The following is a 15,021-nucleotide window of genomic DNA, read 5'->3' on the forward strand; positions in this document are numbered from 1 at the left end:
TAGAGCTGATAATTCATCAGGGAACATAAGAAATAATTACATTCCAACATACAACACATACAAAAGAAATGTGTATTATCTATTCTGTGTTTTATTATTTTTATTATTTACTGTTATTGGTTGCAAGTTGTAAACTATGTTTTGTCACTGCACTGACCCACCATGTTGTTGCTTCAAAAAAAATTCCTTACTTCTCAAATTCTACTTGCATGCATTCAAGGAAACAAATCAAGATGCTCTCTAAGCTGAGGGAAGAGGAAGAGGACGCTGGGTAGGATACAATACTGTCTCCAGATAGGGTGCCAGGCAGTAAGATTGTTATGGATGTTATTTCACATCATATCTCCCATTGCCATGTGCAGTACCGTTGTCCTTTCCCTGCTCCTGAATCATACTCACCATTTTTCTCCAGGCTTGCTTGCTATGGATTTTTTTTTCCCTTGATGTTTGGTATTGTTATCTCTGCTATGAGCATGTATTTCAAGCTTTTCTTTTTTTAACATGCATTTTTGCACGTCAGTCATGTGGCCCTTCCTACTGCCAAGTAATAATTTTGTAGTATGCACGCTACAACTAACCACTTCAGTGTGATGCTTCACATCTTCATCTTCATCTCTGAAGTATTGTGGTTATGTCAGTCAGTGACATTTCTGGAAAGATAGGTATTTCAGTTGTTGGGCAGAGCAATGAACCTGAAGAACTATCTTAAAGAATAATACCTAAAACAGCATTATGAAAATGATTGTATAAATATTGTTTATCAGATTTAGTTCTATTATTACCATACTTCCCAGTCATTTTGTGAGTAACATTTGATGCACTGTAAATTCCTGGTTAGAAAAAGGTTCCTCTTCCGATATCATCCTGCATTTTTTCCCTGTGTCTACACTATGTAAACATTTTCTGTATTGAAAGGGGGCAGTAGTTTGTCTGATATTGCCGTTTGAAGCATGTGCCAGTGTACTTCTACTGAAATGCTGTTCACTTGCAATGTATTTGTCATTGATTTTTATTAACTAAATTAAGTTGTCAAGTTAATCATAGATTGCTGGACAATTTTAGACCACCTGTAGTGCTTTCATTCTTTTCTTTTCTGATGGAGCCCTCAGAATTGAAAGGTGTGCTGTCCCGTCGTGGTAGTCATGGTTGCCCTTTGGTTCGGTCTCTCTCATTTTTAGAACTTATTTTATACCTTGGGAGGACCTGGTAATATTCTAGGCATCATGGATAATCAAAGGATGCAAATCTTCTAAGGGGACATAGTGTCTTTTATCAGCTGATATAGTTAGTAAAAGTGGACAGTTTCAGATGTGTGAACCTTCCATAACTTCAATATACAGTGCATTTTTATGTGAATAATACCTGTTCTTATCTGACTGATAATTTCTGAATATTTGCATTATAAAATAGAATAGTGCAATTATTTTGTGTATAAATTTGTCTATATCTAGTATACCTTATCAGCACAAAATATATATGTATAAATGTTTCATGTTAATGTGCAAAAGAAATTGCAATAAATTATTTTTTCCACTGACTTACAGAAATGTGGAGACTCTTTTTGGTGAAAGCTGTATTTCATTGTTGTTGATCATTTGTTGATGATTTGTTGATGGCACAAAAGAAGTATGATCTCCATTCTATAATTTAAGTCCAAGTGTAAATAATTTATCAGGTCATTGTTCCAATATTTGCAAATGTCCAAGATTCTCCCATATTCAGGTTGTCCTGAATGTCCACGTCCTCAAATTAGTGTTCAAAATGTGCAGATTAGTGCTCCAAAAATAGTAGACGAGGTGACAAAAAATGCATATACTTCCTGAAAACTTGGACGGTGTTTAACAAGCAAAAATTATTAGCCATCCACTTTGAGCAGGATGTACATTACCAACCAAAGCTTTAAGAATGGGAAATGAAGAGAGGAAGCCACATACATTCCTTTCCATCATCTCACTGTCAGCAGCGCATCCCAGCACTCTGTGAGAGATTGCCCTCACTCTAATAGTTACACAACAGCAATTTGCACTTAATCAAGCCTCCAAAAACATTAATGGTGACTGCTAAAGAGACAGGATTTGTGTCAGCTGTAGTTGTGCATTGACATAATTCATGCAAATGGCTGTGAAGTAACTGAAGTTTCTGTATAATACTTCCAGCTGTGGAAGAACGCTCAAATACTGCTCTGCCTTTATATTTCACCTTCTTAATAATGTTTATAAGCTCACATTTGAAAGACAATCACATGCACAAGAAGGAGATAGGAAATGATAGGCTGGCATCTGATATGAATAAGAGCTGGGTGGAACTTGAGGCTCTGAATCTTTTCTTTGAAGAAAACTCCAGTGAAATGTAAAGCTAATAAATATGTGACTGTGTTGCAGCCAAGCTGTGTAGTGCAACAGACACTCTTGTACTCTGAAGCTTTGATAGCTGTGTCCATGGAGCCAGGGGAAGGCCTGAGTCATCTGTATTTTAATATGGCTCTTGTTCACTATGTAGATAGGTCAATACTATATGTATGTATATTGTCACAAACTGTAAAATGGCTATTCAGTGCATTTCCAGAGCTAAAAAGAAGAGAAAAGTTGGTTCATCATGTCCAAGCAGCATAAGAACTTGAAGAGAATTTGGTATTCATCCTCTCCAGACAGTCAGCAGGTAGTCATCATAGTGATACAAATAGGAGCTTATAGGCTACTGTATATGAATTCTGTCAGTTACTGTGTTGGCATATCATCTCCAAGTAAAGTGATGTTACTGGACTTACAGTCCTGTTTTATTTGACTGCCAGGGACACACAGAGGGTCTGTATTATTTTTCATTTAACAAGATCCTTCTTTACTGGGGGAGAGTCTGAAAATGGTGTCATTTTATGCACCTATTTGGCAAGGAGGGGGAAGCAAATAATATGCCAGTAAGCAGAGCTGTGCTAATTTAAAGAAAAAAAAATTATTCCCCAATCCAGAGCAGCACATACAAGGTGTTACTTATTTTCTTCTCTACTGTCCCTGAGTCTTCTGGCTGGTTTTGGGAAACAGTTGTGGAAAAACTGTAACAATACTTGCTGTCTCCACCAATTCACTCTTTGTTTGTTATGAGCAGGAAAAGGCTAATGTTCCTTTTCATCATAATGGTCAATGGGTCTTTCTGCCAATGTGACTATTTTGGAGATAACAATCGGAGAATATAAGAACAATTTTGTGATTATTATTCTGGGATGAAGATGTGTGTTCTCTGTTATAAAGGTTTTGTTCCAGACTATTCCAAATACCCAACAGTCAAGTTAGCATTGCCTTTGTTAATGTTTGGTTTTTTTTTTTTTCAGAGATGATCATGGGTATTTCAATACATATAAAGCACCTAGTGCAAACTTTATGCTACAGTACAGTTGTACTTTCAAGGAAAGCGATTTTATGTGGTGAGGGTCTATGAACTCACAGCAGTCAGCTAATGCTAGCACACATTTGTTTTCAGCTGTTCATATGCTGGACACCTTTGGCTTGAAGCCTGTGTGGTTTATTTCTGTTGCAGGTTCCCAGGGTCATTTTAGCCTTCCAAAATTGATTTTACACTTTGATAAGTGTGGTAACCTGTCCAGTGCTGAAACAACTGACTTGTGATTAAAATGACACAACTTAGCTGAGTGCAGACAAAGTGTTCATAGTTCCTAGCTGGTGTTAATCATAATCCAGAAGTGGAGACCAATTAGGTCAATAGTCCTTGGACCTTTGTTTAAAAAAAAACCAAGCACCAGCACACAAAAACTACATGGCCGTGATTTTCAGATGAGAAATAAAACTCTGAGTTCAGTATTGCTGGTTTCGAATCCTACACCAGTATGAGCATAGTGTTGTAATGCACCGTGTGGAAAATCAAACCACTTTATAATTACTTTCAAGGTCCCTGTCCTTGCAGTCCTTCTTTTGTTTAACATAAAACATGTTTTATTGCACAGTTATTGGCAGGGAAGGGTTCAGCTAGGCACAGGAGGGGAACACCTGAGCTCCAACTACAATGACCAGAAAGTGTCTCAGATTGCAAACAAACATTGTTTACTCATCTGCACCTCATACAGTGTAAATTTAAGGTTTGGTGTACATACATTGTTAAAATGGAGATGTCAATATTTTCTTAAGCTGTAATTAGTTGTTTTATCCTACAGATGCCAAGAAAAATTCAACGTCTGTTTAAGAAATACTTGTCCTAGGTTTTTTGCTTAAGTCTCCTTGCTGGGCGTGATTCATTTTCCAGGTGTGGTATCTTTGGTAAATGTTGGAAAACACTACTACAGCTGAAGACAACCTCCATTGTCTCTTGCATTCCCAGGTATGTCACATTTTAACTGTGGTACTAACTTATCTTAGGACCACATATTTCTGGCACTATGGCACTGCAGCAGTAGGAAACACTGCTTTCTGACTGAGTGCCATAGACTATTAAAAAAAACCAAAATGAACCTTCACTTCAGCCAACACTTCAAAAAGGCCACTAATTCCTTTTTTCATTATCTTCATTATCTTTCATTATCTTCATTATTTTCATAATCTTCATTTCTGGCCCCAACAGGCTAAAACCTCTCCAATAAATTGTTCAGAAAGAACCTGCAAAAGTAAGAGCTGCTGGAACATGGGAGATCGTGCAGTAGCCAAACAATAAATCTGTCTGGGTAGGTCTCCACTGGAAGAGCTGCCAGTCCCAGTTTTATGTTCCTTCTGGACTAATGGAGGAGCCTGGTCTCTGTCAGATGATGTCATGTTTTCTAATTCTGGGTGCTAGTGCTTTTCTAGCTTCTGGGTGCTAGTATTTTCTTCCCTGTTGCTACAATAATACCAGGCAGTCTGTGTAGAACATTAAAACAGTCTTGAAGGCAACAAAATGGATATCACAGACGCCGGTATCAGGTTTTGAGAGCTCTGCAAGGCTGACAAAGCTGTAATGATTGTTTTGTGTGTGATCCTGCCTATAGCTCTCAGATTCAGACCTGACTTTCAGCGCCATCCTGAGGTAGTGGCAGTGAAGTTGGTAGAGGTGCTTTGTTGGAGCAGGGAAGAGTCATTTTTCTGGGGCAGCAACTCAAAACTGGCTAAAGGGAAAGTATCATATGCTGTAAAACATTTGGGAAGATGTAACGGAAGGGCCTTGCTTTGCCCTGAAGCTACAGAAAAGACAACACTGTCCAACAGGTCATACAAGGGTGGAACAGGAGCTGCCTGAAATGTGTCTTTTGTTTGTGGGTTGTTTTTTTTTTTTGGAATTGAAGTCTGTAGGAGAAGCTGCTGTGAATCTGATAGTTTTACCCTGCCATGTTTGGATGTTTATTATCTGTTTATACACGATTAGAAGGTAAAGCTTTCCCTGTAAATGAGCAGCTAATTGATGAGCTGTGTGTTTGGTGCTGAGTTACTTTATGTTTGTTATGCTGTGACATGAGTACAAACATTGCACCATGTTCCTGTAGAGTGGAGGTTGTCTTTCTGTGTCCTTCTGGCTGGCTGACATTGTGTTGGGCCATCACCTCTGCCAAGAGAGCGGACTGTAGCCTCCTTAGCTGTGTTACAGGATGTAAGAGTTTGCAACAAATACCCAGGCAAAACTCTTAGTGAAGGCAGCCAGTAAATTCTGGGTTAAACAAACACACAGACTGCAGGAATAATTCACTTCCACAGATGGATCATGGCTGGAGATAATTCATAAGACTGCAGATGTTTTACAGGAATGAGGAGGAAGAAAAGCCAAAATTAATCAGAGAACCTGCACACAGTGTAGCTTTGGCTGCAAATGCTGTATTACCCTTCCTCTTGCACTCTCCAAATGGCCTAACCTTCATATGCCCTCACTTGGAAAAAGGAGAAAGGAGGTGCAGGAGATTGTACCTACCTACTAAGTGCGCAACTTAAATATGTTGATCGCTGTGGGATCGGGATGGGCACAGATGGCACGCTACATCTCTTCTGATTAAGGACAGTGCCTCTGGAGGTGTGGATTCATGAGCAGATATTGAGTAAGGCCTCAAGAGGTGACCTGGTGCTGGTGAGTGGTTTTGTCCCAGCACTGTGTAAGATACCCAGAAGGGACACCCAGAAGTCTGATGAGCAATCCCAAGCCTGCTGCCAGACAGGGAAGGGGCAAAGAGCGCGCTGTGTCTGCAGGACTGTGCACCTCCAGGTTCTTTTCAACCTCCCCTGCTATGGTGTCCTGGGTTCAGCAGTAGCAGTCATTTTTCTCCTCCTTGGTAGCTGGTGCAGTGCAGTGTTTTGACTTTCGGCTTGGGAACAGAGGTGATAAAAATGATGTTTTGGTTTGGCCAAGGACTTTGTGAGCCTGATGCTCTGCCGGGGAGGAGGGAAGCCAGGAGGAAGCAGAGACAGGACACCTGACCCAAACTGACCAAAAAGGTATTCCATACCACAGCACGTCATGCCCAGGAGGTAACTGGGAGTTACCCGGAAGGGCTGGTGCACTGCGGGGTTGGAGGGGGTATTGATCGGCGGTTGGTTGGGCTGGGGGCCAAGTTATCGGTCGGCTGGTGGTGAGGTGTTGTATTCTCTTCCCTTGTTATTTCCTTTATCATTATTATTACTGGTGGTAGCAGTAGTGATTTGTGTTATACCTTAGTTACTAAACTGTTCTTATCTCAACCCGTGGGAGTTGCATTCTTTTCGATTCTCCTCTCTGTCCCCCCAGGAAGAGGGGGAGGGAAAGAAGGTGGGGAGTGAGTGAACGAGTTACCTGACTGAGTTTAAACCACGACATATGGCCATCTTGGCAAAAGGGTACAGAGAAGCAGCTGGCCCATAGCCTGGAGACAATGTGCTTATCTTGGCTGCTGGAGGCTTGCTTTTGGTTAGAGCAAGCAGGATCTTGCAGGTATTAGGGAAGCAGCAGAGGGCCACTTTCCTAGTTGTTGGCTTTCTCCTGACTAGCAGGCGGTTAGCCCTTTGCTGTGCCTGCAGTATTCCTGTTTAAAAGATGAGGAATTAATCACTGACCAGATAGGCGCCTTGAACTGCACCTATTTGTGTCCTGTACACCCTTGCTCATAGTAAGAGTTGCATACAGACTGCAAAATCTGAAGTCAGCAGCTGTTGGAAGATCTAGCTTCTTTGAGATACTCAATTCTCCTAAGGAAGACCATGGAAATAACAGCTGCTTTGCTTTGATTGCTGGGAGAAAAGGTCAGTTTTGTTATGCAGGAAAATATTTAATTTTGAAAGCAATTGCTTCCTTCAACACACAAAGATTTGTCAAATTTGTTATATTCATTTCCATTGTTCCTTTTATAACACTTGAAAGGCTTTGTGGACAAAAGTGCTGGCTTAATAATCAGATCTCTACCTCTGCGATAGGCTCAACCTCAATTTTCACTTCAACCTTATTTACTGGGGGAATGACCCCCAAACCATGCTGTACACTTATCAAGGGACATTGTCCATCCTTTTGGTTCACTGGCCCCCCACCACCCCCAAGAAAATGACAAGCCTTTCCCTTCTTGAGTTCTAACTGACTTCTAACTGCTTTGGACTTCAGACATCAGTTTAATTTTTGTGGTTTGTTCATCTGATACTGGTGGTGTTAAAGATATTTAAAATACATCATGCGGTTCATTACATTTCACTTCAGGAATATACAAACCAGACGTTTTGCTTCTGATGGATGTATCAATACTTTGCATTGTAACAGCTGTCATGTGTAAGAGTATGTATAACCTGTTCTGAATGAAGATAAAATATTCCAGTATTTGCATAAGAGATGGTTAAAATTCTATTCATAACTTTTTTTTGCAAGGATTATGTAACAGCAGTGCTACATAACAACCCCAGTTCAAGATAAATGAGTTAAACTTTTCTCAAGTGGCAGACAACATTCCTAGAACTCCCTTTACAGGAAGCTTTTAGCAGTGTCCTAAAAGCAACAAAAACTTGTTACAAAACAGATCCTATTTGAAGAGGCAATTGTTTGTTTTAATTAAGACTTCCAAGCCAAATATACCTTAATACCACATCTTTCTAAACTTTCCGTTTCATATTTCATGGATAGTTCCTCAAAGAAGATATTTTGTGTCATTTCTGCTTGCATAACTGTCAATTTTATTGCCTCCTTTGTCTTTTCAACCTGGGGTCTTGCAGCAACTGCAACATTTCTGCAAGACATATGTTAGGGCACTTAACTGGTCTGTCAATTGAATTAGTTGTTTGAAAGAGCTTGTCAGCACTTCAGCAGTGGCTTCTCTTGTGGAGTCCTCACTTCTCTACTAGGAGTTTCCAGTTTCTACTGACCAACAGTATTACTCTTAATGCAGGGTAGTCCATTTTGCACATTGATTTCTTCTGTCTTATGTTCATTTTGACCACAGCCCTCCGGTGAATATACAAAAAAAGTTTCATTAAGTGTTACTGAATTGGAGACAGGATTGAAAACACTTGGAAGAAAAAAAGGTATATTATTTCCAGGCTGTTGCTCACAGTGGAGTATGCCAAAAGCCCCTAAGTCTGATGCTTTTGTTCTACAATTCTAGCGCTTTCAAACTACTGCACAATCTTCATTTATGAGGATCTGGATAAACCGGATGGACTGATGCTAGAGTCTTTACTTCCTTTCCTCAGCTGTTCCTGTAACAGTCCCTTTTCCCTTCCATGTGTCTCAACAGTGGAGATAGAAACTTTGGGTTGCATTTATCAGAATAGTTCTACTTGCTCCGTGTACTTGCGAACATCCATAAGCCACTAGTGCTACTAACCACAGTAGCTGGGTCAGGATGGAATGTCTCCTGCTTCCAAAGGAGCACATCCTGGGAAACTCCCTGCCTGTGGAAAAACAAAACCGGCTTTCTTCTGCCTTATATGCAAGAATATGTGTGAATTCTGCCAGTGCATGGCTTGATGAAAAAAAATCAGAATAGGGACATAAGCAGGAAATCAGGTGATGAAAAGAACAACCCCCACCCACTGGCACACAGCTGCATTGGGGAATAGCTTTAAGCACTATGTGGCTTTTTCATTGATGCCCGTTTCGATCCTACAGAGGCAGGTGGAATAGATAATCAGAAATCTGTAGGACAAAGGAGAACTGATGTTTTCTGAGCATTAGGCCACATTTGGGCCCCTCTCATTTTCTGGGCATTTGCATGAGCAGCACCTGCCTTGGTCTGTAGAAGAAGGGGTATGGCTCTGTGGCTGCAAGGGACTGGGGGAAGGAAGATTGGCATGTAAGGTGCTGGAGGCTCTGGTCCCTACTGAGGACTTTCTTCCCATCAGCACCTGAAGAAGCATTGTAAAGCAATGTTGCTGCTTTTTTCACTTTTAACAAGAAAAAAAGTGTCAGAGGTTGGGCACTGATTCTGTAAGTATGGCTAAAAGAATTGTTTTTATGAGGCTGGGCACTGCCTGGTATCTGGTGTCTGTTCCGTTATCCTTCACGCTCTTAGGGTGGAAGTTCATCTGTTGATGCATGTAAACTGTGCATTTATTTTAATTAACAAGCCCTGTATATGCTTTATTTCATTAAGCTGTGGTTAGCAATACATAGCAAAGTCATGCAGTCAGAATACATGATATAAATCCGTTCCTCTTGTAGCTTTCTCAGCAGGACAGCTATTCTGATGGCTGATTGCTTACCAATCTCAAAAACTCCCAACCTTTTTCAGCTGATTGTTAGAAGGTGGAGAGCCTTTGGGTAACCTAGTGTTTATAAATGCAGATAGGGAAACTGAAAAATAGTAGCCAAATTTTATCCTTGATGTAACCCTCCAGAATCTGTCTAGCTCTAACCACTGTTGCATAGGATTTTGTTGTAAATGAAATCCATATTGATAAGTGAATGTTGCACATTTTCCTTACAGGGCACCCTGGGGCTGGTCTTAAAATCATGTAAAGAAGTGATCAGTTTGTGAACGTGTTTATGTTCTTTCCTCTGTTGAAAGGAACAATGTCAGAATTATGCAGTTGAGTTCCGAAATATATTTATTGACCTTAAACTGTGAGAGTGTGATGAAAGCTCCTGTAAGGGTTAATTAGCAGAGCTTAACTCCATTGTGGAGTGCAAACTCAATAGCAGGTTCTGTGTTTAGAAGGCATATTTCCTATTTGGTGTTACAAAAGACACAGAGGTTAGGAAAAAAGGCAAATGTGTAGGGTTTTCCTTAGCACAGGAACTGTTTGGACCTTCAGCCCTTCTCATTTTCCTCGGAGATACAGACCATACCTCTTATCGGAAGTGTCACAAGAAATACTCTGTTCTTTTGAAAACTAACCCTTTCTCTTCTTTTTGTGATGTTTCTCCAGTTAAATGGTTGGGTTTTTTCTCATACCTGGTTTGTTTCATGTGGGGCATTATTTGCCTTTTTCATTCGTACATTGCTCAGAAGTTTGAACTAAAACAGCTCAAAGAAATTCCATTTATTCGGACTGCAGGAAAAGATCGAGATATGCTGTAACACTTCCAGACTAGATCCCAAGCTGTAAGTGAACTGTGAGTTTACATGGACATGGGCTGAAGTTGTTCGGCAGTTTTGGATTGAAAAATTTCCACTGAAGTCTGGATCAAGTCTGTGACAAATAATACCGTTCCTGCAGATGGTGGCTAGAAGCATTAAGGATTCATTCAGGCTTACAAATGTAGCAGGCCAGGTGACCAACAGGAAAATATCCACCAGGGCTAGTCCTATTAGCAGGAGTCATAGTCTTTCTAAATATGTTTTCTTCGTCAACTACTGTATACAAAGACCCGTTGGCTACCCCAGGAAAAGAGGTTATATTAAAATTCTTAGCTAAAGTTCTTGGGAGTATCAGTTATGGAAACTGCATTAACAATTGAGTCATTGTTGTGGGAGGCATGGGTTGAGCTGAACAACACCAGAAGCAAATCTTGTTTTTTAATGAACAGGTTTTGCGTATTCCATGGCACTTGTGCAGCTCCGAAGCCCACATTTTTCACAGCTTGTGTACAAAAGTCTTCCTTCTTGTAACTCTTCCTATTTCTGATCTTCGGTTCATTCGCAGTCTAAAATGAAGCCTTTAAGTATGTGATGATACGTCACAATGGTCAAATATATAGTCATGAATCCTGCCTTGAATGCCTACTTGCCAAGTCTTGAATAGGTAGAAGTAGGTAAAGAAACCCAATGCTGTGCTTAGATTGAGACCCATGAAGGCCACAAGCTGTGTTGATCTAGGTGTTAGTCACTTTAACTCGAAACAAGTGGGTAGTTGAGAGTGGCTTTGAAAGTGTTGCAAAGTAAGCAGAAATCCTAACAATTATAATGTGGACTACAAACCTTCTTCTCATCAAGGACCCTGCAGCGTACGGGAAGTATTACTGTATTTTCTAGGCTCAGGGTCATTTTTCGTATTGAAAATCCCACAATTATGAAGGCAAAAGCAAGATATGCACTTAATCAGGCTTCATACAGAAAAATGACATGCTTTACTAGAGGTAGAAGGGTTTTAGTATTTGAGTCTGGAAAGAAAAGGTACATGTGTGGATCTCTATCTCTCTTTTGTAGAAGCACTCCTGAAGAAGTTTTGTGGAAGCACTCCTGATCCCCCAAAAGGCTTAAAAAATACCAAACAAAAAATTATCACCTTGAGTGCATCTGTCCTGGGATAGGAGATGGGTAGGAAGGGAGCCCCTGTTTGGACACTGGTTGTGTGTGCAGTGGGAAGGGCATTTGGGAGTTTTTATCTTCTAAAGAAGCTTCCCCTCTTCTTGTGGACACTTCGTTTCTAGTGAGGAGTCAGCAGAGGTGAGTTGCTTCTGGTGCATAGAGAGACTTACAGTGCCAGAGGGTTGACAGGACAAGGGATGGTCATAAGCAGCATCAGCAAGATGTGATACTAGCCGTGGATCTACAGCAGTATCCCATTCTACCCCATTCATACAGAGCTTATTGTTAATAACCCAGTCATGTTTCAACATTGCAGTAAGCAATTACTACAGTATGAGCTTGGCAATATTTCCTGTATCCTAAGTTTAATAGCACATCAAGTCTCAGTCTGAGAATGTGTTTAACTTAGGATACAGTTACAGTGACTAGATGTACTAATGTTTATAGCGTAATAAGGGATATGCACTTCTAAAATACTGTGTACTTTGACAGGCAGTATGAGTGATCCATTATGGTTTATCTAGGTCTGGGATTTTTTAGAATCTCATGATGATCCTTGGATTTCCAAAATACAGAGAAACCCCAGAGCAGTGCTAAAGTGGAAAGGAGCCATAAGAAACCACGGGCTTATATCATGCTGCCATGGGGTATTACTCTGCTGAGGAAGACTGCTTTCCTGAAGTTTCGCTAGCACAGATTCACACACTGTGTGACCACTTGTATCAGGGTGAGAGGATAGACACAGCTAGCTACCAAACTTGAGTGAGTGTATAGGGAAATTCCTGTTTTACTGTATAGTTTCAGCTTAAAGAATTGGTGATTCTTATTTTGTGGAAATTCTTATTTTAACTTAAGCAGTATTTTCTTAAGCAAGAAAACTCAGCTGGTTTCTATAAGCTCCTTGAGAGATACTTTGATCAGCTTATTTTGATGCAGAAGGGGGATGGCTGTATATTTTTGCTCTTTTACCTTGGAAATGAATTTAAACATTGTGCAGCAAAGATGCTGTCGGTTCAGGCTAAATAATGTCAGGTTTGCCAGCACTCCTTTTGAAATATTTACCTCACTCATACATCATTAATCAGACGGTTTGAAGTTATACTGAGTAATTCCATAAAAGATGTTGAGAAATCAACTCCACCCATGAGAAGGCTGAGGAACAGAAGTCTAAAGTTAGTGGGGCATCTACTGGCGATTTGCTGCAATGAATTAATCTACTCCATAAAAGTCTGATCCAAATACTTCTCCTGTACAGGCTGTTCTGTGTTCATTTTGTTTTGGCAAATAAGCAAGTGCCAGGCCTGTTTCTTGAGCTCTTTGGCCAAAATACGAATATCTCCTTGAATAAATCCTTACTTTTTGGCACTCCTTTTGAGATGTCTGACACATAAATTGCAATAGTAGACTTGTGAAATATCTTAGTTAGAAGAAGAAAGGAAATGAGCTAAAGAAATTTGTCAAAATATGTGATGCAAGTCTTTAACAATCTCCAACTTCCCTCAATCCCAATCTATCAGGACAAGTTCTCTATCTGGTAGTTCATAAAGCTGTCTTCTTTGTACCAGGAGCTACTTGTGATATTCTGATGTGCTGCCCAAGGATGTGGAAATGAATACAATGCATAAAAGAATGCAACAATACAATCATAAAATACAGAGCAACCAAACACAGGTCATTATCCACACAACCTAAAAATACCTTCCTCTGTTCTTCAGAAAATGTTGTATGCAGCAGCATGGTATTCTGTACAGTATTAAATAAAGTTTAACAACTTCTGCAGAATGCGTTTTAAAATGTCCCAATTTTATTTTTTATTGTGCATCACTACTTTGGACCAGTGGGAGGGTGTCATCGTCAGGCTGGCGCATTTCTAGCTACAGAATTCCGTGTTTCATCTTTTTGTGCACATTAGGCAAGGATTTGGAAGGAGCCTGGGGGGCTTTCCCAATCATGTCACTAATTTCATTGTTAGGACTAACATTTTAGAATCAAACAATAAGCATGCAAAAAGCTTGCTAATATTTCTACTTGGGCATGCACTTGTGAAAACAAAACAAATAAACAGCAAAGTAATGCTAACCTGGGAGATGATCTGATCGAACTGTTAAAATATCTTGCTTCTGCTGCCCTTATAGGTATGTCATCTTTGCATAGACAGTAAAGCAGAATATTTTCCAAAAACTTTAAAAAATCCTGTTGCCTTAATAGAACAGTAGTCATACATCAAAGTACAAAAGCACCCTTACTTCTGCTCTGCTGCACAGCACACTTCTAAATTTAGCTCTGCTGGGGAATCAATTGCTTTATATAATCTCATCACAAGCCATTGTTGCAAAAAAGCCATCTGAGTCTGTCACTTGACTTTGGGCAGAACACCAGCCTTTGTTCAGCTTTCTTCAGAGCTACTTTTGCCATGTATGTTAGAAGAATCTATAACCAAGCAGCGATTTCAGCTGTCCTTTTCTAAAGTCAGTGGAGTAAGCAAAAGTAATTTTAGTCTTGTTAAACTAAGCAAAGATGCAAGTACCTTCTCTTTCAGAGAACTGTTGGCTTGTTGGGGTCTTTTTGCTCATTCTTTAGCATGTTCTGTGCTTCACTTCACTCGAACTTTTGACACAGCAGAAGAGATGCCAGCTTTCTTTTGTTTAGTCCTTACAATACTAATTTTCTTTTTTGTAGTCTTTATTAGTAGAAGGAAAGAAAAAAAAATAGTTGTGATTGATAGCCACAAACCACTTTGATCTCGAAAATACAAGGGATGATGGATTACTGTGTTTAATCTTTCTTCTGCTTTTATTTTTATCCACAAGCCAGATAATACCCGATTCCAGCTTCCAAACCCATAATTTCTTCTGGCTTAAGAAATCCACGGCTGTAAACTATTGAAGCTGGGAGAAATCTTTAGGGAAATATTGCAGTATGTTTGCTGTGTTCTTTCCATTCTTCCTCTGCATTGGCAAAAATGTGCCTTGGATGACAGTGGGTTAGATAGGTGTTTTTGTACAGCTGCTGTTCCAAGCGTGTGTGTGGTTGGTGATAGTGATGGGGGGGAAAAGTCCCAGCAGAAATTACTAATAAAAAAGAACGGAGCAAAAATATCTCTAAGTTAACCTAAGACCTCTTAAGCCTGCAGTTACTAAGGAGTAAAATCGAGGCACCTTTTTCTAGGAAGCAAAACCATTTCCTTCATTTCCTGAATCCTGGGACTTTTGTAGATGAGAAGCTGTTGCCAGTGATGGCCAAATAGTAGCATTTTCATTATTTTATGTCTAACTTTAAAGATTTGGCTGCTTAGTCAGTACACTTACTACTTTCTGTGTAGAAAATAATTCATTAATAGTGGCTGAATCTGAGCAGACAGTATGGAATAATAGTGTGAATTACAGAGAATGGCTATGACTGCTTGCCTGGAGTTTTTG

General features: G+C 39.9%; 2 protein-coding genes across 2 annotated transcripts in view; both read left to right on the forward strand.

Annotated features, from left to right (window-relative positions):
* GUCY1B1 (guanylate cyclase 1 soluble subunit beta 1) overlaps positions 1-1,537 on the forward strand; it is a 42,037-nt gene extending 40,500 nt beyond the window's left edge. The window contains exon 14 of the mRNA XM_062606094.1: positions 221-1,537. Coding sequence (XP_062462078.1) covers positions 221-244 — 24 coding nt within the window. The 3' untranslated portion in view covers positions 245-1,537. The remainder of the gene's footprint in view (positions 1-220) is intronic.
* The window catches only part of TDO2 (tryptophan 2,3-dioxygenase), a 68,245-nt gene that overhangs the window by 11,892 nt on the left and 41,332 nt on the right, over positions 1-15,021 (forward strand). The window lies entirely within an intron of this gene.

Source organism: Pezoporus occidentalis, unplaced genomic scaffold (assembly GCF_034315485.1).
Source record: "Pezoporus occidentalis ecotype Australia unplaced genomic scaffold, CSIRO_AGI_Poc_V1 ctg1, whole genome shotgun sequence".
In the NCBI taxonomy this organism is placed as follows: Eukaryota; Metazoa; Chordata; class Aves; order Psittaciformes; family Psittacidae; genus Pezoporus; species Pezoporus occidentalis.